A 20,292-nucleotide genomic window follows, 5' to 3' on the forward strand; every position below is an offset into this window, starting at 1 on the left:
CCGGCCTTTCCCGGCGAGGACCCCAGCGGCGGGGCTGCCCGGCGGCGCCTGTTCGGCGCCACGCTCCCGCGGTCGGAGCTGCGGGCCGGTTGCGGGTGGGCGGAGTGCGCGGCGGCCGCAGAGCTAGAGGGCGGGTGGGCTCAGTCGCGAGTGCGGGGAGGACGGCGGCCCGGCGGCGAACTGGGCCCCCGGGCCTGCGGCGCGGGCGCTGAGCTGGCGGGGCGGGCCGCGGCGCGCACGGTGGCTCCTCCTCCTCCGGCTGCAGGTAAGGGCGGCCGCGGGGAGCGTCCGAAGAGAACGGCTGGGCTGCACCCTAACAGAGCGGGGTGGGGTGTCTCTGGGCCTGGGGGGAGCTTCCGGAGCGTCTCACCGCCCCCGTCGTCCCTAAGCGTAGGGGGGCCCTAATGACTCCACTAGAATTTAGAGGGGACTACCTCGGACCACATCCTCTAGGGAAAGGGTATCCCCTTGAAAAGGGGACCCGCCCTCGGCCTTCCCTGCATGAGAATGGAGAGATACTCCCACCCGGAGAGTCTCTAAGTTGGCGGTGCGGCGTGCTCGCCGGCTACCTCAGGCCCTCCCAGTAGAGACCCATCAAGGATTCGCTCTGCCTCTCTCTCAGGGCTGGTGTTTATCGCCCAAACTTAGGCTCTCCCTGTCTCTATGAGCGAGATGGGGTGCCTACGTTTCGGAGAGAAACCGCCCTGGGAAACCCGGGCCTCTGGCCTCTCTGCTGTGTTGCGTATCGGGGTCACCGACGGTGGGATTCTCAGCACTCCCGGGACTGCCGCCCTCATCCACACATTCGGCACATTCACGGTGCCTTTTTCTGGGCCACGCAGTGGGCCTAGGATACTGCTATGACCACACCAGGCCCTAGCCTTCCTAGAGCTCAGAGTGTGTCAGGGGAGACAACGGCATCACCCCAGGAATAAGTGACAGCAGGATTTATTCTGGGATAGGGAGGCCTGGGGGATGTGGGAGCTCAGAGCACATGCAGCCGAATGTGGGGTTTGGGAGAGTCTCCTGTGAGTCCTGAAAGCCAAGTAGCAGCTAGCCAGATAAGAGGTAGGAGAAAGTGAATATATCCTTAGTGCCCTTCCAGATCTTTTAGCCTGACAGAGACTTAATAGACTTTCTGTTGTATGTAGAAATAGATCTATCCCTTCTCCGCCTCTTAAAGTTTTATTTATTTAAGCAGTGTCTACACCTAACATAGGCCTTGACCTCACAACCTGGAGATAATCACTGGCTTCTGAAATTGAAGCCAGCCAGTCACCCTGTGTTATCCCTTTTTAAACGCACTTCACAGTGTGGCATTTGCTGTAAAGGCTTTACGGTGTTGGAGCTATAAGATACGATGGGAAAAGGAAATTACCTGCCAGGTTCCATTTGAGAGAGCTCTTTTGTTGGAATCCATGCTGGTCCTTATATTGAAATGTATTTTCATGACTTATCAAAGGTGGTGTTCCCTTTGTGCTGAGAACCACCATTGCTCCTAGTTACAAGACTGTTCAACAAATACCACATGCCGAATACCAGTCATGGTTTTTAGATGGTGAGGCTCCATCAGTAAACGCTTTCATTGCGGTTTCTGTTCTCATAGAGCTCACCTTCTAGTCTGGGAACACAGAAATAAAAAAGCAAACGAGATAATTTCATAATTGAGGGGCTGTGGTGAACTTTACTGATGGCCTCTGAGGGATGGATAAGACGACAGAAAGATGGCCTTGGTCTTTGGTGACCTCAACGAGATCAGTTTGAATGGAACCCTAGGGATAGAAGTCTGGCTGGAGAGGAGGAGAGAGAGAGGAGCGAGAGATGAAATTTTTCCAAGCTTTCAGAGTGAAGGGAGCAGAGAAATGGCTCTGTGGATCAACTGGCGTGTGGGGAATGGTGTCTTTTGCTTTTTTTTTTTAATTAACGGGAAGATAGAAGAGCATGATATGCTGATGGGTCTGATCCAGCAGAGAGGGAGTGTTTGCTGAAGCTGCACCAAGGAAACAGAGGTTAAGTTACAGAGCATCCCTGGAATGGTCTCTCATAGGGCTACATATTAACAAGAGGGAAAGTGGAAACGTATGCACAGCTGCCGAGAATGTGGGGACTAATGGGGGGACTAGCCAATTTAAAAAAATGGTGTTCTTTCTCCTTAAGGTTTCTTCGCCCGTATTTCTGGATATGCCTGTCCTGGCTGTATGCATGTGTGGATGTTTTGTGAGTGATTTGGGAATGTGGAGGTTTTATTTATAATTTCTAAACAACAACAAAAAAAGAATTTCTATAGGGAAAAATTGAATATGGCTGATCACGTTGTTCACAGCTGTGTCCTCTTAGAAAAATACAGCCACTGTTACACATCCCAGGGTCCGTGTGTGAAGTTTTGAGAAATCTTTCTAACCGTGTCAGTGACTTTCACTACAAAGAATTGCACCAGGAAAGGAAGTGCGGATCAGACGTGCTCATAATAATTGGCATTTTGCATATAGATAACTGTAGAAGAGTTTTCGAGGCAAGTGGTTTCTGCCCTGCTGATCTCCTTAAGTACATCAAGTACCTGCTAGGATTGTGGGTTTTTTGTGTCTAGCTAACTGGAATAGCATAGATACATACATCTCTCAGTCCACATATATCTGTTAATTAACAGTTACTTGACATTGTTGAGCTAAAACACTGTCTCTTGTACCATTAAATAAATGACATTTATTCAAGTGAGGTGGTTTTTTCCAGTCTTGGTGGAAATTGGCTCCAAGCAGCAGATGCTACAGTTTTGTCCAAGCAGCTCCTCGTCAGCCAGTTTCTGGAGGAAAGGCTCAGCTCACCGTGTGATAGAGGCGCACTGCTCAGGGTATATAATGATGTGTGTCCTTTAGAGAAGTTCATTGGTATAATGTACTTTATATATAGTGCTCTCGAAAGAAATGAGAGAGGGAAAGAGTGTATGTGTATTTTTGATTGTTCCTTGGGAGTATGAATTATTTTCTCCCAAATTTGTAGTGTGATTGATAATCCCCAGTTTTTAAAACAATCCTTCAATATATTTCTTTTTTTCAAAGGCCTTGAGAAATCAAGTGTCTGATAGGCACATACTTCTATAGTGAAATTAATTCAGACTTAACTTTGATTTTAGAAATATGTAATTCGGGACGCCTGGGTGGCTCAGTTGGTTGAGCAGCTGTCTTTGGCTCGGGTCATGATCCCAGTGTCCTGGGATCGAGTCCCACATCGGGCTCCTTGCTCCGCAGGGAGCCTGCTTCTCCCTCTGCCACTCTGTCTGCCTGTGCTCACTCTCTCTCTCTCTCTCTCTCTGACAAATAAATAAATAAAATCTTTAAAAAAAAAGAAATATGTAATTCAAAGTGCTTTTTGAAGTTAATAGCCTTATGTAAATGTTAGGTACTTCCATGGGGGAGAATGAAGTAGAAAAGGGTATAGGTCTTAGGGGTAAGATCATAGTATCCTGGATGCATAAAATCTTTTAAGGAAACATTATCCAGAGATGTTGTAGAAATCTGATCGTTTAATTTAGTTATACACATATTTTCATTTCCATTGAATTATGATTGTGATTATTTTACATTTTACTTTTTTGTTTATTTTTTAAGTGATCTCTACATCCACTGTGGGGCTCAAACTCACAGACCCTAGATCAAGAGTCCCATGCTCTACTGACTGAGACAGCCAGGTGCCCCTATTATTATTTTAAGATTTTATTAATTTATTTGACAGGGCACAAGCTGGGGGAGCAGCAGGCAGAGAAAGGGGGAGAAGCAGGCTTCCCACCAAGCAGGGTGCCCGATGAAGGGCTCCATCCCAGGGTCCCGGGATCATGACCTGGGCTGAAGGCAGATGCTTAATTGACTGAGCCACCCAGGCGCCTCTCTCTGTTATAGTTTTAAATGAATTTGAAAAATGTTTTTCTCTTTAATTCCAATTAAAACTGAGTGGGATACAACTCAGAACAAGGACATTTTGTACCTTTGAGGCTGACCTCAGGTTATTTGATCATAGATAACTCAGTCCATCTCTTATTTAACTAGGAATTTTGAGTAGAAATTCATTTGGAAAACATTTTCATCGTGGTTAGACACCCAGGTATTCCTCTTGGTAGAATTTATTTTGGTTTTCATCTGCTGACATTTAATGTACAAGGCTATCTGTTTCTCCCAAGTTATTTGCAAGTATTTTGTTATCATGACTACTATATAAAATTCAGATCTCAATTTGGGTTCTTGGAAACTGTTAATTCAAAATGAGTTTCTGGCAGAAAATACTGTATGTTTCTACCTGAATAAAAGTGTTGAGGCATTTTGATGGTAATTCTCATGTACCTGCTGACTTTGGGGGCTTGTTTTTGTCTTGTAGGGTTAAAAAATAATATTTATGTAAGACAGAAGAGAAAGATGTCATTCCGTAAAGGTATGCTCTTTGTACCAATTCCGTTGTTTTTATAGCTGCTCAAAAGGTAAAGAGATGTAATGCAGGCTTTTCCTGTGTTCCAGTAAACATCATCATCCTGGTCCTGGCTGTTGCTCTCTTCTTACTGGTTTTGCATCATAATTTCCTCGGCCTGAGCAGTTTGCTAAGGAACGAGGCTTCAGGTATGGGAGCTCTTACTAGTGCTGTGGCATCTGTTGAGGGCCCAGAGTTCCCTGTATCCCGGCATCCCAAGTTACGTCACTAGGCTAAAGGAAAAGAAAGTTTTCTTGTCATTACAGAAGCTGTTAGGCTCTGGGAAAGGTAGTGGAGGTACTCATCGTGCTCCTGCAGCCTCGCCTCTACCCCTTCTCCCTGTTGTGTGGAGGTTTGTTACGGGTTTGATAAGGGTAGATCCTTTTCACTACATCAGAGGCCTTAGGGGAGCCTCCGTGGACTGCTGTCTGTTCACACTGCGGCATGTCACAGGGGGCTTCAGAGGTGGGGACAGGTGAGTGACGCTCCTCTTTGATGCCTGCCCTGTTTACTAGTGTCAGTGTGGTCATTTTCCTTCATCTGTTACTTTCCTTTAACCTGTGGAAGAGTGTCACTGGGACTAAGCACAAAACCCTCAAGCCTACCAACTGATTTAAAAACCACTTTATTGTATAATTCTGTTGTCAGTTCTTTTAAATTAGTTGTTCACACTGCTCCTGCTTTGGTACTGAGGGATGTTTGAGGCTTCAGGATGTTTGTCAAAAATAACTTTGGGGTTGCCGCACACCATAGTTGACCACAGCAAGAAAAAGACTGATAGCTTTCCCCGACCTTCACTGAATGCTCGGATAGCATGTTTTGTAACACGGTATATTTACATATATACATATTATGTGTACATAAAGGGATGTATGTTCTGGTGGGAACATTTATAAAAATGAAAACAGTCAGGCTCCATGAGAATAATTTGTTCGCTCCTTTATCTCACGTGCATATAGATGATTGTGGGTACACAGGAGGTGCTCAGTAAATTTTCATTGAATACATGATTCATTACCTAGAGAGAACTGTCCTTAAAAGTTTGGCATAGTACCTTCCTGGGTTTTTCTTCCTGTGTATATATTTTTTCTATTATGAGATTATGCACTCTATAAACTGCACGTGACAGGTTTTCCATGTGATTGTATCTGAAGCGAGTCACCATGGTGGTAGGTACCCCCCCCTTTTTTAAAGATTTTATTTATTTATTTGTCAGAGAGAGAGCGCAAGAGCGCGTGCACAAGTAGGCAGAGAGGCAGGCAGAGGCAGAGAGAGAAGCAGGCTCCTTGCTAAGCAGAGAGCCCGATGTGGGACTCGATCCCAGGACCCTGGGATCATGACCTGAGCTGAAGGCAGTGGCTTAACCGACTGAACCACCCAGGCATCCCTAGATACTCCTTATATATAATTTTAATGCCATGTAGTTTGTCTCCACAGGAAAAAGTCTTGGTATAATGACTCAGACTTTTTCTGATGGCACCCTCACAAAAACGTGTTACATAGAGCACACAAGTGTATCATGTGTACTTGCTTATTGTCTGCCTTTTATGATGGGGGAGATTTGTCTGTTTTATTCATGGCTACAACCCCAGTGCCTAGGTACTGCCTTCCATATATTAGGTGTTCAGTGAATGTAAATGAATGTATATTACAAAAGGCAAAAAAGAACCCTTATGAAACAGTACTGTTGCTGTGTGTGATGCAGTCTGATACGTTCCTAATTCTGTTCCAATTCAGGAACTGTTTTCCTACTCAAATTTTGATTGTGACACACTAAACTGATTTCATGCCTATTTATGGGACATAATTCATAGTTTGAAAAACAACTATCTAGTCTGTTTCTAGGTTTTCACAATTATACACAAACTTGTGACTTCCGATTAACTTCTCAGATTTTATCCTTGAGAGAGGACAAGGGGAATTACTGGCTCAGAGGCCATGTACCTGTTTGAGGTTCATTTATTTATACAAGTAATCTTAGCCCCTGATGTGGAGCTAGAACTCATGACCATCAGCACAGTTTTCCTGACGGAGGCAGCCAGGCACCCCCCATTTAAGGTTCTTGATACAAATTGCTAAAATACATTCTAGGAAGATTCTGTTGTGTTCCCACCAGTAGTTTATCAGAATTCAGTCCACCAATTTTTTTTTTTAATGCTTCTGCTTTTCCAAAAGCCTTGTTACACATAGGAAAAGTTTCTGGGCCATATGCCTTACATTGCAATGAGGGGAGAATGAGGTAAGTATAATCCTCACCTTACCTCTTTTCATGTCTTGGGCTCTCTATTCAAAATCTCATGAGACTGTTTTTATCACAATACCTTCCTTGTGTGTGTTCTTTGCAGATTCAGGAATTGTGGGGTTTCAGCCCATAGACTTTGTCCCAAATGTTCCCCGACAAGCTGTAGACGGGAGACAAGAGGAGATTCCTGTGGTCATTGCTGCATCTGAAGATAGGCTCGGGGGGGCCATTGCAGCTATAAACAGCATTCAGCACAACACTCGCTCCAATGTGATGTTCTACCTTGTTACACTCAATGGTACAGCAGACCATCTCCGGTGAGCTCTGCTTGCCTGATGATTCTGCTTCTAGAGGATGCTCTAGGACAGGCCAGCTGCCAATCCAGGAAGCTTTTTTTTCTATATGTATATACTTTTTCTATACAGCTGGGATTATACCACATCAGAACTGCACATATGACATGTTTTTCCATGTGATTGTATCATAAACATTTCCTCATTGTAGGAGAAACAATACAAGGAATTTGTGCCAAGATGTTTATCAGCTGTGCCATATACACATTGTTGACTCAGGCTGATACCATTTGGTAATGAGTTTCTTGGTGAAAGATGCAATATGTTAATTTACATCCTGTTACAATTTCCTTATTTCATGGACATACCCTGAGTAAGTCTAGAGTGGGATGGGGCAGGGGAGCAATGGCAAGGTGGTTTGGTGAAGTGAGCGGACACAGAATCTGGATCCTGGCCCAGAGTGATTGGGGAACATGTATTTAACCCCTTGGAGCCCATTTCACCATCTTTAAGTGTGGGGTGAAAATACCCAACTTAATGAGAAAATATATAAAAAACACTAATAACAATCATTCAGTAAATATTCCTTACTATAATTTCTGTAATTAATTATAGAATCCTAAGCTGATTAACAAAAATTCACCTAAAAATGCTCTGAATTCGGATTTATGAAATTTAGTCAAAGAAACATCTTGTATAACAGGTTAACAGTTGTCAAAGTTCTTTTTTCTTTTTGAGATTTTATTTGACAGAAAGCACAGGTAGGTAGAGTGGCAGGCAGAGAGAGAGGGAGGAGCAGGCTCCCCACTCAGTGGGGAGCCAGATGTGGAGATCAATCCCAGGACCCTGGGATCATGACCTCAGCTGAAGGCAGCTGCTTAACAACTGAGCTACTCAGGTGCCCCAGATGCCAAAGTTCTGACACATTCCTGTCCTTGTGGCTTTCTACATGGTTCATGTTTAGTCGAGAAAATTGTGATGACTTCCCCCCCCCCCATGTTTTAAAAACTCCAAAACCATCTAAAAATGTAAAAACAAATACTACATTAGAATAGCTACAGAAAGAATGTGCAGTACCTACCTTAGAGAATATAGACTTTTCATAGAGACAATACCTTAGACTCGGAAGAATTAGTTATTACAGTGAATTAATGAGTCAATAATGGGGTGATTCCCACTTTATTGATAATTAGCTTTCACTACCACCATATTCTGACTTTTCTTCATGTATGTGGAGAGACAAGAGTTGGATCACATGTGGTAAAGGGATGTTCTCAACTCCAGAGTTTAATGATCGCAAGTGTGAGCCTGGTGGGAGCACTATCCATCACCACAGAATCTTGGTTCAGGCAGGGACGTGGGTGGGTATACCCTCACTGCTGGTGAAGAAACCAAGGTTTGCATAGGTGAGGGGGCTGTAAGACACCTATCTGGTCACCAGGGTTCCTCTTACATTGTACCCTTGGAAGGCACAGAGAAGGCTGTGGGGACATGGTTATATAAAACTGAAATTTGGTGTTTTCCTCAGGTCCTGGCTCGGCAGCAGTACCTTGAAAAGCATCAGGTACAAAATTGTGACTTTTGACACTAAACTTTTGGAAGGGAAAGTAAAGGAGGAGCCTGACCAGGGGGAATCCGTAAAACCAGTGAGTTCTTTGCATCCTTGTTTGTACTTGGGAGTTTGGTTGACTCTAGAACAACACAGGTTTGAACTACAGGAGTCCACTTACATGCAGATTTTTTCAATATGGATTTTTTTGGTACAGTACTGTAAATGTTTTCTCTGATTTTAACATTTTTTCTAGCTTACATCATTGCAATGCAGTATATAATTCATGTAACACAAAATATGTTAATTGTTTATATTCTAGGTAAGATTTCTAGTCCATAGTGTTATCAAGTTTTGGGGGAGTGATGTTTTATGTGGATTTTTGACTGTCCAGGGGGCCGTTATCCCTAAACCCTGCATTATTCAAGGGTCAGCTGTATTAGAAAAGGACTGGAATGCCTGAGTAACTGGGTGCACTGCAAGTAGCTCCCTGGGGGGCCCAGGTGGGGTGGTTCTTGAGCCTTTCCGCTGTCTCCTGCATGCCCACGAGCAGCATTCTGGAATTTCTAATAAACGCATAGCCACTGACGAATCTTATGCCAATGCCTCTTTCCTTTTTATTTCCCAGTTAACCTTTGCAAGGTTCTACTTGCCAATTCTGGTTCCCAGTGCAAAGAAGGCCATTTATATGGATGATGATGTAATTGTGCAAGGTACCAAAGATTGTCACCATCGGTGCTTTTCTTGTCCAGAGTGTGGGCGGCTGTGGTTGTTTTATTTATGGTATCCTCTAAAAGGTCATCCTAATTGGGAGGAGTGGGCATCTTTTTTTTTTCTGAAGATTGTATTTATTTATTTGACAAAGAACACAAGTAGGCAGAGAGGCAGTCAGAGACAGAGAAGGGGGGAAGCAGGCTCGATCCCAAGACCCTGAGATCATGACCTGAGCTGAAGGCATAGGCTCAACCCACTGAGCCACCCAGGCGCCCCGAGGAATGGGTATCTTGAGGCAACTTAAAGCGTAAATCTTAACAAAGAAGTGTAAATCTTAAATTTTGTCTATTTCAGGGGATATTCTTGCCCTTTATAATACACCACTGAAGCCAGGACATGCAGCTGCATTTTCAGAAGATTGCGACTCAGCCTCTACCAAAGTTGTCATCCGTGGAGCAGGGAACCAAGTGAGTTAATTATTGGGTATCTTGTTCAGACACTTCCATGCTCTATAACGCAGGGTAATGGGGGGAAAGCGGCAAAATCAGGGAGCTTTCTTTTTTGCTGTTTTACATTCCTCAGTTCATCCCAGAACTCAAGGTTGCTTTCCTATGGCTTGGTCAGCAAACATGACAACCTAATTCTCCTTGAATATCTGGCTTAGTATGTTTATTCTAGGTTCCTACTCTAACTTGGAATCTGAGATGTCAACTTTATTTCCTTTACATGGAACCCTCTGCTGATAATCCACGTAGTTAAATAAGCAGGTTTTTTTCTTTACTATTGGTTATATATTCTGTTTGAAGCAGTAAACATACTATATATCCCATCTGTGTTTTAGTACAATTACATCGGCTATCTTGACTATAAAAAGGAAAGAATTCGTAAACTTTCCATGAAAGCCAGCACCTGCTCATTTAATCCTGGAGTTTTTGTTGCAAACCTGACAGAATGGAAAAAACAGAATATAACTAACCAGCTGGAAAAATGGATGAAACTCAATGTAGAGTAAGTATATAGCTGACCACCCTGTGAAGACCCTTATTTCAACTCTGGGGGAGTCTTAAGACTAATTTGTCGGGATTGTCCACTAACACCTTCCATTTGTTTTCTCTCTCCCAAGAGAGGGGCTGTACAGCAGAACGCTGGCTGGCAGCACCACCACACCTCCTCTGCTGATTGTATTTTATCAACAGCACTCTACCATCGACCCCATGTGGAACGTCCGCCACCTTGGTAAGTCGAAAAAATTCACCAAAAGGCCTAAGCTAATAAGGAATTAATTGAAGGACTATTCTCAGGGATGGGATATATCTAGTTTCCTTTAAGTTTCCTCCAGTTTGATGTAGCATTCTTATTTCTGACTAATACTAGTACACTCATTTGGCTCTTTTTCTCTCAATGTAAGGTTCCAGTGCTGGAAAACGATATTCACCCCAGTTTGTAAAGGCTGCCAAGTTACTCCATTGGAATGGTCACTTTAAGCCGTGGGGAAGAACTGCTTCCTATTCTGATGTCTGGGAAAAATGGTATATTCCAGACCCAACAGGCAAATTCAGCCTGATCCGAAGACATATGGAGATCTCAAATATAAAATAAAACGTAATTTATGCTATAAGCATTTCTCAGGAAATCCTGGAAGACAGTATGTGTGGGAAGGAACAGTTGCAAGGCTTCCAAGCCAATCTGTGGCAACCCATGGAAAAAGGGACATTTCAGCTGGGTAAAGAGGACAGACTACCCTGGCTAACAGACAATAAATGTCTCCCATCTGCCTTACCAAGTGTTTGCTTACTACCATGCTGAATGACCAGAGGTGAATGGACTGACAGGGATGGTACAGCTAATTCAACACTGCTGCTTGGTTTTAATTCTGTAACCTTAACCTGTGGTCTGAGCTGTTAATAAAGTGAAACCTACATTTTTCAATAGGTATCTTGATTTTTTGCTTCCAGATAATTAACTATGCTTCTATTCACTCACAGTATAAGAGGGGAGTTCTCTTCTTATAGAACTTAGACACTTTTTTAATTGCCATATTTTTAAAAATGTATGATACATATTTACAAAATTTACAGTTTACATCATACTGTAAAAGAAACTGGTCCATCACACACAATGTAACAGCTTAGCAGTCTGTTCAAAATGTTAAGCCACCTTATGAAAGGACTCATACGTAGTCTGTACTGAAGTCGTAAGCATCGTCTTCCTCTTCAGTCATTTTATCTGAGATGTAAGATAGTGCTGACTCATCTATATTGGAGGAAAAAAAAGAGATTTTAAGAAAATAGGCAATTTGATACCATGCTGCTTTGTTAGTAAATCCCTCCACCCAAGTTGCCCTACCTGCTTGAGACTCTTCAGGCAGTGCCTCCCAGGCCTCTTCTGCCCCACACACGTCTGAGCTCTTTTCCTGTGGGACAGAGAGAAATAGTACGAGATTAGTAACCCTTGTCTGCCATTAATCCAAGGAATTGCATATCTGGAAAAAGACCCGGAAGGTACACATAATGGATGCACAAAATTGAGACTAATGATTGCAAGCCTTAAACACCTAAATCTTAAGGATTTTTTTTTTCTTTTGGTAATCTGTTACATACTGTTTAATTTCTCCCTTCAGCCCCTTCCCATTTGTTAGACATTATAATGCTAGAAAACTTCCTTTAGTTTAAGCAACTCAGGCAACATACTTACACCAGCTTCTTCAACACTTTCCTGGTCACTGCAGTCCTCCCCCTCCTCCTGCTGCTGCTTCTCTTTCTGTTTTGGCAGTTCTTCGGGTATGTCCTTTTCCTCAATTATTCCATTTGTCAGACCCGAAGACTGGAAAAGGATGCTACTGGCTAAACGAGGGCCCCTGATAGCTAGGGAAGGAACACAGTGCTCAGGTAAATAGAGGAGACCTTTTATTGGCCTGTCAGCCAGTGAAGACTGTAAACACAAAACTTACTATGTACGCTGTGTGTATTGTTCTTTTCCAGTTCTTCCAGATTAAGGCCCTGTTTCATGTTGGTCGCAATGCCCTCATTAATATGTGGAGAAGGAGTCCAGGATGTAGGGGGATGGCAATAGTAAGCTAAGGAGGCACTGGTATTAAATAAAAGATTTGTCAAAAATCAGTTACTTCATTCCATGTGATCCTCAAAATGCCAAAAGAAAGAAGTCTTACCCTGTCCACTCTGACCACATGAGTTTGGCAGCACCTTCTAAATTTGGGCTTCCGCCTTTTCGGTGCAGTCCTCTTCTCTGAGCAAGCGATGTAAAAAATTCCAGAGCATTCTTAAAATCTGGAACAGTAAATTTCAGTACCACCTTTAAAAAAAGAAGAAAAACTGAAAATGTCATTCATCAGATAGAGTGTAAAAAAAAATCTTGAAAATCCTCTACTTAAAATGCTTATGATGAAAAAGAAGACAGCTCAACGGAAGGCGGGGTTCTTCTACCTGTCGAGCATCAGCCTGGGACAAGATGGCGCTAGCAGCCTCCACCGGTTTCACCACTTCAATACTTGCTGGACTTCGCAGAGCAAGCGCGCTGGCAGAGTTAAGTGGAGACACGATGAAACTTGGGCTGTCTAGGACGGTGATTTGTTTGTCCAGGCTGACAACCTGCATGCACCTGGAACAAGAGGGATGGTAACTGATGGGAGCACTGGTTTCTCTGGAGGATGAGAGACAACACGAAGCTCAGGGTTGGATTGAACAAACTCAGCACAGTCTGTCAGATCCGGTTCCTCATCATCTGCTTCATGTTTATCGGAAACTCTAACAGTGCTCCTCCCCTACCGGAGACAAACACATGGTACAGCTTACATACTGACCTAACACGCTTTCTGCTCTGCCATGAAAAATTCCCCTCCACCTAGCTGACTTCAGTTCAGAGTTGGGTTCAAGCATCCCCTCTTCTGAGGCAGTTTCCCCTTCTCTCAATTTACTTGCTTGTCTTTCAAACTAGATGGGAGCTATTCCACGCTATCAGTTCTTCCCTAAGTCTAGCTCCTTTCACTGACACCTCTAAAGAAAAAATAGAAAATGGTCTTCCTTGAGCAATCCAAAACAAAATAATGTTTACTCATCCATAATGAAATACCACAATTCTGGAAGAACTCACTTTACCTTGTAAGCCCCATGGATACACCAACATTACATATCCGTTCTTGTTTTAAGCTATTGATGATGCTGCTTTTCCCCACGTTTGGGAAACCTACAAATGGGAAATCCACAGGACGAGAGGGATTATGTATCGGTAATTATAAAATTTCCATTGCCTTATTTTGAGTTTGCCTGATGTTTGCAGCAAGATCAGAGTTGGATCTGAGTGTCTTCACTTAAACACTAAGACCAATCTTAGCATCTTCATTTCTTGCACAAGTAATCAGAGCAGGAAAAGATGATTAATTCAAATAAACCAGCTTTCAGAAGCCCAACTCCTACAGTGCACAGCACTGAAATACACAGCAATTAAAATTTTTGTGTACGGTGAAGTGGGCAAGAAGCTAATGTTTGAACGAGGCCTTTATTGAGCACCAACCCAATACACTGTTAACATGAGTAAAACCTTGGCAAGTAAGAGATAAGAACTGAAACTCACCAATTACTCCGACCTGAATGGCTTTGCCATAAGCTTCCTGAAAACCTCTGAGAAGCTTCCAAAGACCATCTTTTCCAACACAGACTTCGCTTTTGAATGGCGCTCTCTTCCTGACCTTCAAATGCTAAAATTCCATGTAATTAATTTAACTACTTCTAATAACCCACCAGTTAAAACCCAAGCAATCTGGCTCCAGAGCCCAGCTATTAAAATCACCACACTATTATCTTTCAGATTATTTCTGGATGAAATCAGAGTTGGATCTTATGAGTTCTCATTTTTTAATCAAGATTTTGTATACTCATCATATTTCAGCCATCCAAAATCTGAAAGAACCATACTTCCCACCACAGACCGAAAAGAGTACCTTCACTATCTTGCCCTTGTCCTTCAGATTTGTTGAGGCTCTGAACACCACAGTTGGTAACTCCTTCTTCAAATAATTTAGCCAGTTCTCCAAATTCTCCTTTGGTACCAAATCTAATAGGGATTAGGAATAAAACACACACTCCAATTTGGTCATTCTATTGACGTGAATACGCACTATCTGATAAACTTTGGATTTTACTCTTGTTTGTCTCTTCACAGTTTTTTCAGAAGGATTTAAGTGGAAGATGGGTAGAGGGTAAACTCCCTACCATGCTGTCCTTATCTTAACCGAGTTCAGTATCTACACCTCAGTATTTCTTCAATTCCTTTCTGCATCGCTCACCCTTCAGAATTAAGTCAACCTATAGATTATGACACTACTAACTTAACTCTAGAACTATGTTTCCAGAATTTACTCTCAGGTAATTACCCAAGAGTGACCAACAATAACTATGGATGGCATTCTTACTTTCTGCTTCATGAGTCTCTATTCTGGGTTTTCCTGGCCCTGATGCTCAAACCAGTACTTCCTAAGTGCACTTCATATCGTCATATACGGGCATTACACAGATGTGGGGAATAAGGCAAACTACAATCACTTCCTATGTCCAGTACATTGCACAGTAAGCTAAGTAGAGAAACTCAGACTCTTAAATAAGACAAGATGGTAAGTACTGAATGGCCAAAAAACAACACAAAACCAGTAGAAACCTATTATCACTTATAGAAAATACCTCCATCCTATTGCCCAGCCCCGTCTTTATTAGCAACAAAACCATATGCACTGGCTTTATTGAGGTCAGAGTTGGATCTTATCAGTCTTCAGTGAAAGTAAGACTGGTCACATGTTTTCCTCATACCTCACTAGTGCACTGGTACATAAAAGGCATCCCCTTTTGCTCACCTGATTTATTTAATACAAGTACCAGCTTCTTCTGTCCACCCTGGATAATGGCCTCTTCTACCTGGGGACACCTGCAACCAAGAGGATCTCTGGCATCCAATACCTCCAGCACAACATCTGAGGCTTCAATCACCTGGCAAGGCAGAAACTATCAGAGGAGGATCCCTTGCTCTGGCAACACCCTCCATACAACTATACAGGCATCTTCCACTTTGCAACAGGGTGAGCTCAGAGTTGGGTCTTACATTTTCACTTTGGTATGAAGAATGTTAGCATGTTCATCCTTTCTCACAGCAAAGTAAAATACAGGTTTGTTTGGCAGCCTCTGGTCTCCCATGAAAGTGGATTTCAAAAGTGGAAATATAACCCTCTAATACTGAATTATATAGTTTGACAGGCCCCACTGGCCTGCCAGGAGCTGCTGAGCAGCAGTCATGGTCTAGTCAGAAGGAAGTAAACTTGGGAAAATGGGTATTGGGAATGGGAGTTCTAACCCCTGACTTCCTTCACTTAGGTTTCAAAAGAGTATTTTTTCCACACTGCTTGCTGGGACGTATTTTCCTCTATTTTAAAAACCACACTATCAACATGTTACTTTAACACAAAGTAACATTTCTGTAAATCATGCTTATAGGGAACTGTTCCTGTGCAAAAATTCTGAACCTTCAGAATGTTTCCTTTAGCTAAACAAAAAAGGCCCTATTCAGAATAAACCACAATAAACAAACAAACAAACTATAAAACAGAAGAACTCAGGTGCCTGAGTGGCTCGGTCAGTTAAACATCTGCCTTTGGCTCAGGTCATGATCTCAGGGTCTTGGGATTGAGCCCCTGATGCGCCCTACTACTAGGGCTCCCTACTCAGTGGGGAACCTGCCTCTCCTCCCTTTGTCCCTTGCTTGCCTCCTCATTCTCCCTCTCAATCTTTACAAAAACAAAACAGGGTAAGTCAACTTGCTGAAGGATTCATCTAGCTCAAGTGAACTCCACTTCCACATTTACAGGGCTGGTGTCAGAAAAAGAACGACTCTAGTCTTCTTAACCTCACTACCATTTTTAGACACTAACCTAGACGAAAATACCTTTTTAAGTTCCTGACAATACAACTTCTTTGGATTTTGTTTGCCCGACTTGGGTTTGTCCTTAGCTTTGCCCTGCCCAAATTCCTGCAAGATAAAGACAAGGGGAAAAGTACACAAAATTAGCACTTCAGGTACAATCTTATTCTCTATCTTCCATGACTAATTAGGGGCACTGCAGGTGGTATTTCTATTAGTAAGAGTTGGAACGGTCATTCTGTTCAAGAGGCACAGCCGCCCCTGCCATAGATATGTGTTTTTACTTCTGCGTGACAACTCTCATTCACAAAGACACTTAATCATACCTCTTTCACAGGTTCCAAGTTAGAAGGCTTAACACCAGGGTTAGTTTCAAGTTTTCTTTTCTTTTCCTGTTCCTTCTGCCTGTCCAGTTTCTGCTGGTGTTTTAGTTCTTCAAGCTGTGTCCAAGCCGTAAGAGAAATGGGTGAGCCCAAGCAACCTGGTGTTATTTTATTTTGAAAAACTACACATATCCACACACCACTTGGTCAAAGTTTGAATTAACATATCTTACTCGTTGTTTCCTTAGCTCAGCTTCCCGAAGAAGAGCCTCTTTAAAGGGAGCACTGTTTGGAACTCCTGGGTCTTTTCTAGGCTTTTTGCGACCCCGTTTTTTAGCCTCCTTCCTCAATTTTCGATGGTGCTCTCGAACCTATTATAAAAATTCTTATCAGTATCTGGCTAAACGTGGTTATACCTATAAGATAACCTAGAAAAGTTAAACTGTAACAACCCAAAGAACATACGTACTTATGTATAAATCAGCAAAAACACGTCATCAGGAGACTCTTTGCAGACATTAACATGCTGATCAGTTTACAGACTTATCACCAAATTACTGCACTTTCCCACAGCTATACTCCTGATGTCTAAGACTGTGCCCACGTAGAGTCTATTTAACTTCAATTTCATGAGGTGAAATCCTATTAACCCAAACCTCCTAGTGGAGAAGAGGTGGGACAGAAATGAGTTTAGCATTATATTTAATGTAGCTCTTCCAAGCACAACACTTACCTTTTTTTGGATTTTATACCGCTTATGGCAGGTCATGCGTTTACTTGCTTTCTTTAACTCTACAAAGAAACCCATCACAAAACGATTAGACACAAGTGATCCGTTTTAGTTTTTAGTGACTGTGCTGGGGCAGGGGGCAGGGGGTCGTCATATCACTTTTCCTATTTAGCAATTAATCAACTCTCAAACCTAATTTAAGAATCATATGTGGTGGATAATAAATATAGGCCATTCTAAAACCTCTGACTATTTGACTCAGTATATCTGGCAGAGCCCAGCTTCCTTACTCCCCCTCTTCCCACAGTAGACTAAAATCACACTCAGGAGCATGTGACCCCAAAGGGCAGGCACTTTTTTTTTTTAAGATAAATTATTTATTTATCTGACAGAGAGAAAGGGGAAAGCAGGCTCCCTGCGGAGCAGAGAGCCCAATGTAGGGCTCGATCCCAGGACCCTGAGATCATAACCTGAGCCGAAGGCAGAGGCTTAACCCACTAGCCACCCGGGTACCCCTAGCACACGCCATGAATCACAAGTTAGGACCAAACAGTGGATTTCAGAGACACCTCTCAGACCTGGCTAGTACCAGACTGAACATGGCCCAAGAGAGGAAAATCCTGGGCCGCAACTGGCTCAGACACTGTTTAGGCAGGAGACCCATGCCTCATCTTCACTTTTTTTTTTCTTTAAGGGTTTTATTTATCTGGGCGCCTGGGTGGCTCAGTCGGTTAAGCGTCCGCCTTCGGCTCAGGTCATGACTCCAGGATGCTGGGCTCCTTGCTCACCGCGGAGCCTGCTTCTCCCTCTCCCAGCTTGTACTCTGTCTGTCTTCGTCAAAGACTCCCTTTGTCTCTTTATTTATTTGACAGAGAACAAGAAGAGGCGGAAGGTAAGGGGCAGAGGGAGAAGCAGACTCCGCGCTGAGCAGGGAGTCCACGCAGGGCTGGATCACAGGACTCCAGATCATGACCCGAGCCAAAGGAACACGCTTAACAGACTAAACAACCCAGTCGCCCCAGTGATCCTCACTTTTGTCTACCTTTCGTAAAACAGGCCGGCGGTCAGCGTGGGGCCTTCCGGCCCTCGCTTCTACTGGGGACCAGCACGACGGCCTACCCGCAGGCTCCCCCATTCCACAGAAGAACGCCCCGGTGGTTCGTTGATCATCAGAGACAGAGGCCCCTGCACACCCGCTCCCCGACCCCACTCACTCGGTCGCTTCATTCTGGTAGCGACAAGGGCAGTACCGGCAGTGACTGTAGAGGCAGCAGCAAAAACCACCGTCGCCCACAGCCACGTGTAAATTGCGGCCGAGCTCGAGCGCCACGCACTGACGCTACAGCCGTAAAGAGCGCCGCCGCCCGCTCGCGTGCGCGCGCACGCAGTGTCGTACGGAGCCGGGTTCGCTTGGCGGCCGCGGGACTGGTTTTGCGGCGGCACCGGGAGGGGTGAGGGCGGTGAGGGCGGCGGGTGCTGGAGCGACGGCAGCGGCCGCAGCCGGAGGAGCAATAGCAGCAGCCGTGGCGGCCACGGGGCGGGGCGCGGCGGTCGGTGACCGCGGCCGGGGCTGCAGGCGGCGGAGCGGCTGGGTAAGGCCGGACCCGGGGCGGGCGGGGCCGCTCCTTCTCGGCCGGCTGCCGGGCCTTTGTGTGGGCCCGGGCGGGCGGGAGCAGCGGCGGAGGCCCCGCCCCGGCCGTGGGGACGCGCCGGTCGGGCCGGGCGCGCGGGGCGGGGCACGGCGGCGGGCGTCGGGACGGCCAGGCAGCCTGCCGCACCTGCCGGCCGGGACAAAGGCGCGCTACGGCCCGGAAACTCCCCGCTCCCTCTTTCCCGCCCCTGCTGCTGGCCGAGCACTCGTCGCGGGCAGCTTCAAAGCTGTCAACGTTTCCCTTAGTCCCGAACCAGTGACAGGTCCGGGAAGTCTTTCATTTCTTCCGCAGGTCAGGGCCTTCTTTATTTTGTTGTTTCTTGACGGTTCGGACTCAGACTCAACTAGTTAAAAATTTTGTCTTAATTTTTTATTTTTTTTACATTTTCTAGATGACTGTGTTCAGACCGAATGTTTTTATCAATGGGACTTTTATTTATAGTAGAGGCTAGATATTTAAGTATCTTCTCTTTTTGCAGCACCACACACAAAAAAAATCGATGTTTTAAAAGTGTACGTTTCCTAGTTTTTAATAATTTCTCACCTCTTAAGATTTTTTTCTGAAAGAAGCGTAGTTTTGTTGTGATAGAGCAGATATTGATTATTTAAATAAGACTGGCAAAATGTAGAAGAAATACTGAAAAACATGGCAAATACACAATATAGCAGATACAGAAATTATTACTATGGCTGTGGAACATATGTTGGAATAAAACATTCTTACTAACTTATATTCCAAAAAACTAGGACTTCTCAAAAATGATTTTGAAGTACTGTTTTTCCATTAAGAGTAGTATGATTTTGCTTTTTTATTTGTTAACAGATCGCTGGTATTTTAAGATTCAAAGGAAGATAGCAAAGTATCTTTTGAGAAAGTCTTTCCAATTTAAATCAGTAACAAAAATGTGCTTGGATAAATGGAAGGGCCTTGATCGCTTTCTTTGGCTTTGAGTGTACAAAGTACCTCAAATATCAATATTCTACCCCAAACCTCAAGATTAGTAAATTGTGGTATATATACGATAGGCTATTATCAAGCCATCAGACATCCTGGGGAGGAATGTTGATTTGGAAGAATCCTCAGTTAAAACACAAGTTGTGAAATAATACATATGGCTTAACACTTCTGTTTAAAAAATAGGCAACTAAGGCATAGAATAAATACAAAAAGCTGTGGATGCCAGTGTTAAGGTTTTTTTTTTTTTTTCTAGAAAGAAGAATTATGTGTTTTTTCCCCCTTCAAATCCTGTTTTTCAAGATTTTTGTTCTAAGCATGTATTACAGTATTGAGTATCACGAGAAATATAGGAGAGTATAAGTTTTTATACAGTCAAAATATACCATGTGCATATAGTCAGTCAATATTTTCCCAGTTGCACATTTTAAAATTATTCATTAGTCTCCACTGTAATTTATT

The 20,292-nt window shown here is 43.7% G+C and overlaps 3 protein-coding genes across 9 annotated transcripts in view; 2 read left to right on the top strand and 1 right to left on the bottom strand.

Annotated features, from left to right (window-relative positions):
• The first annotated feature begins 36 nt into the window (after positions 1 to 36).
• On the top strand, positions 37 to 11,179 carry GLT8D1 (glycosyltransferase 8 domain containing 1). 4 transcript variants are annotated; one of them, XM_080823054.1, is made up of 10 exons: positions 37 to 265; positions 4,366 to 4,419; positions 4,503 to 4,601; positions 6,798 to 7,011; positions 8,516 to 8,633; positions 9,165 to 9,249; positions 9,605 to 9,717; positions 10,092 to 10,258; positions 10,374 to 10,486; positions 10,659 to 11,179. In XM_080823054.1, the coding sequence occupies exons 2-10, from the start codon at positions 4,404 to 4,406 to the stop codon at positions 10,847 to 10,849; spliced, it is 1,116 nt and encodes a 371-aa protein (XP_080679180.1). In that variant the 5' UTR covers positions 37 to 265; positions 4,366 to 4,403; the 3' UTR covers positions 10,850 to 11,179. The 4 variants fall into 4 exon arrangements, with proteins under 4 accessions (XP_080679180.1, XP_080679179.1, XP_080679181.1 ...); XM_080823053.1 differs by having other exon boundaries at positions 262 to 2,848; XM_080823055.1 differs by lacking the exons at positions 37 to 265; positions 4,366 to 4,419; positions 6,798 to 7,011 and having other exon boundaries at positions 4,531 to 4,601; positions 8,516 to 8,551.
• GNL3 (G protein nucleolar 3) lies at positions 6,396 to 18,651 on the bottom strand. Of its 4 annotated transcripts, XM_080823023.1 has the most exons (16): positions 18,439 to 18,651; positions 17,228 to 17,286; positions 16,728 to 16,865; positions 16,498 to 16,611; positions 16,196 to 16,279; positions 15,114 to 15,246; positions 14,208 to 14,320; positions 13,841 to 13,964; positions 13,366 to 13,453; positions 12,694 to 12,868; positions 12,420 to 12,562; positions 12,201 to 12,337; positions 11,945 to 12,114; positions 11,597 to 11,663; positions 11,408 to 11,503; positions 6,396 to 6,854 (listed from the first exon to the last, which is right to left on the bottom strand). In XM_080823023.1, the coding sequence occupies exons 1-15, from the start codon at positions 18,449 to 18,451 to the stop codon at positions 11,421 to 11,423; spliced, it is 1,641 nt and encodes a 546-aa protein (XP_080679149.1). In that variant the 5' UTR covers positions 18,452 to 18,651; the 3' UTR covers positions 6,396 to 6,854; positions 11,408 to 11,420. The 4 variants fall into 4 exon arrangements, with proteins under 4 accessions (XP_080679149.1, XP_080679148.1, XP_080679150.1 ...); XM_080823022.1 differs by lacking the exon at positions 6,396 to 6,854 and having other exon boundaries at positions 11,171 to 11,503; XM_080823024.1 differs by lacking the exon at positions 6,396 to 6,854 and having other exon boundaries at positions 11,239 to 11,503; positions 13,841 to 13,955.
• Positions 18,643 to 20,292, top strand: part of PBRM1 (polybromo 1) — a 130,662-nt gene continuing 129,012 nt past the window's right edge. Inside the window, exon 1 of the mRNA XM_080823009.1 lies at positions 18,643 to 18,816. The gene's annotated coding sequence lies outside the window, so the exon portion shown is untranslated. The remainder of the gene's footprint in view (positions 18,817 to 20,292) is intronic.

The sequence above is a fragment of the Martes martes genome, assembly GCF_963455335.1.
Source record: "Martes martes genome assembly, chromosome: 1".
In the NCBI taxonomy this organism is placed as follows: Eukaryota; Metazoa; Chordata; class Mammalia; order Carnivora; family Mustelidae; genus Martes; species Martes martes.

Bases quoted from the DNA above. Each gene is read 5' to 3' on its own strand.
- GLT8D1 (XM_080823054.1), top strand. The intron at 8,634-9,164 runs GTGAGTTCTTTG...TTTATTTCCCAG, and splicing joins AGGGGGAATCCGTAAAACCA to TTAACCTTTGCAAGGTTCTA. The intron at 10,487-10,658 runs GTAAGTCGAAAA...TCTCAATGTAAG, and splicing joins GTGGAACGTCCGCCACCTTG to GTTCCAGTGCTGGAAAACGA.
- GNL3 (XM_080823023.1), bottom strand. The intron at 13,965-14,207 runs GTACTCTTTTCG...ATGGAATTTTAG, and splicing joins ACAAGGGCAAGATAGTGAAG to CATTTGAAGGTCAGGAAGAG. The intron at 12,338-12,419 runs GTAAGACTTCTT...ATTTAATACCAG, and splicing joins ATGTGGTCAGAGTGGACAGG to TGCCTCCTTAGCTTACTATT.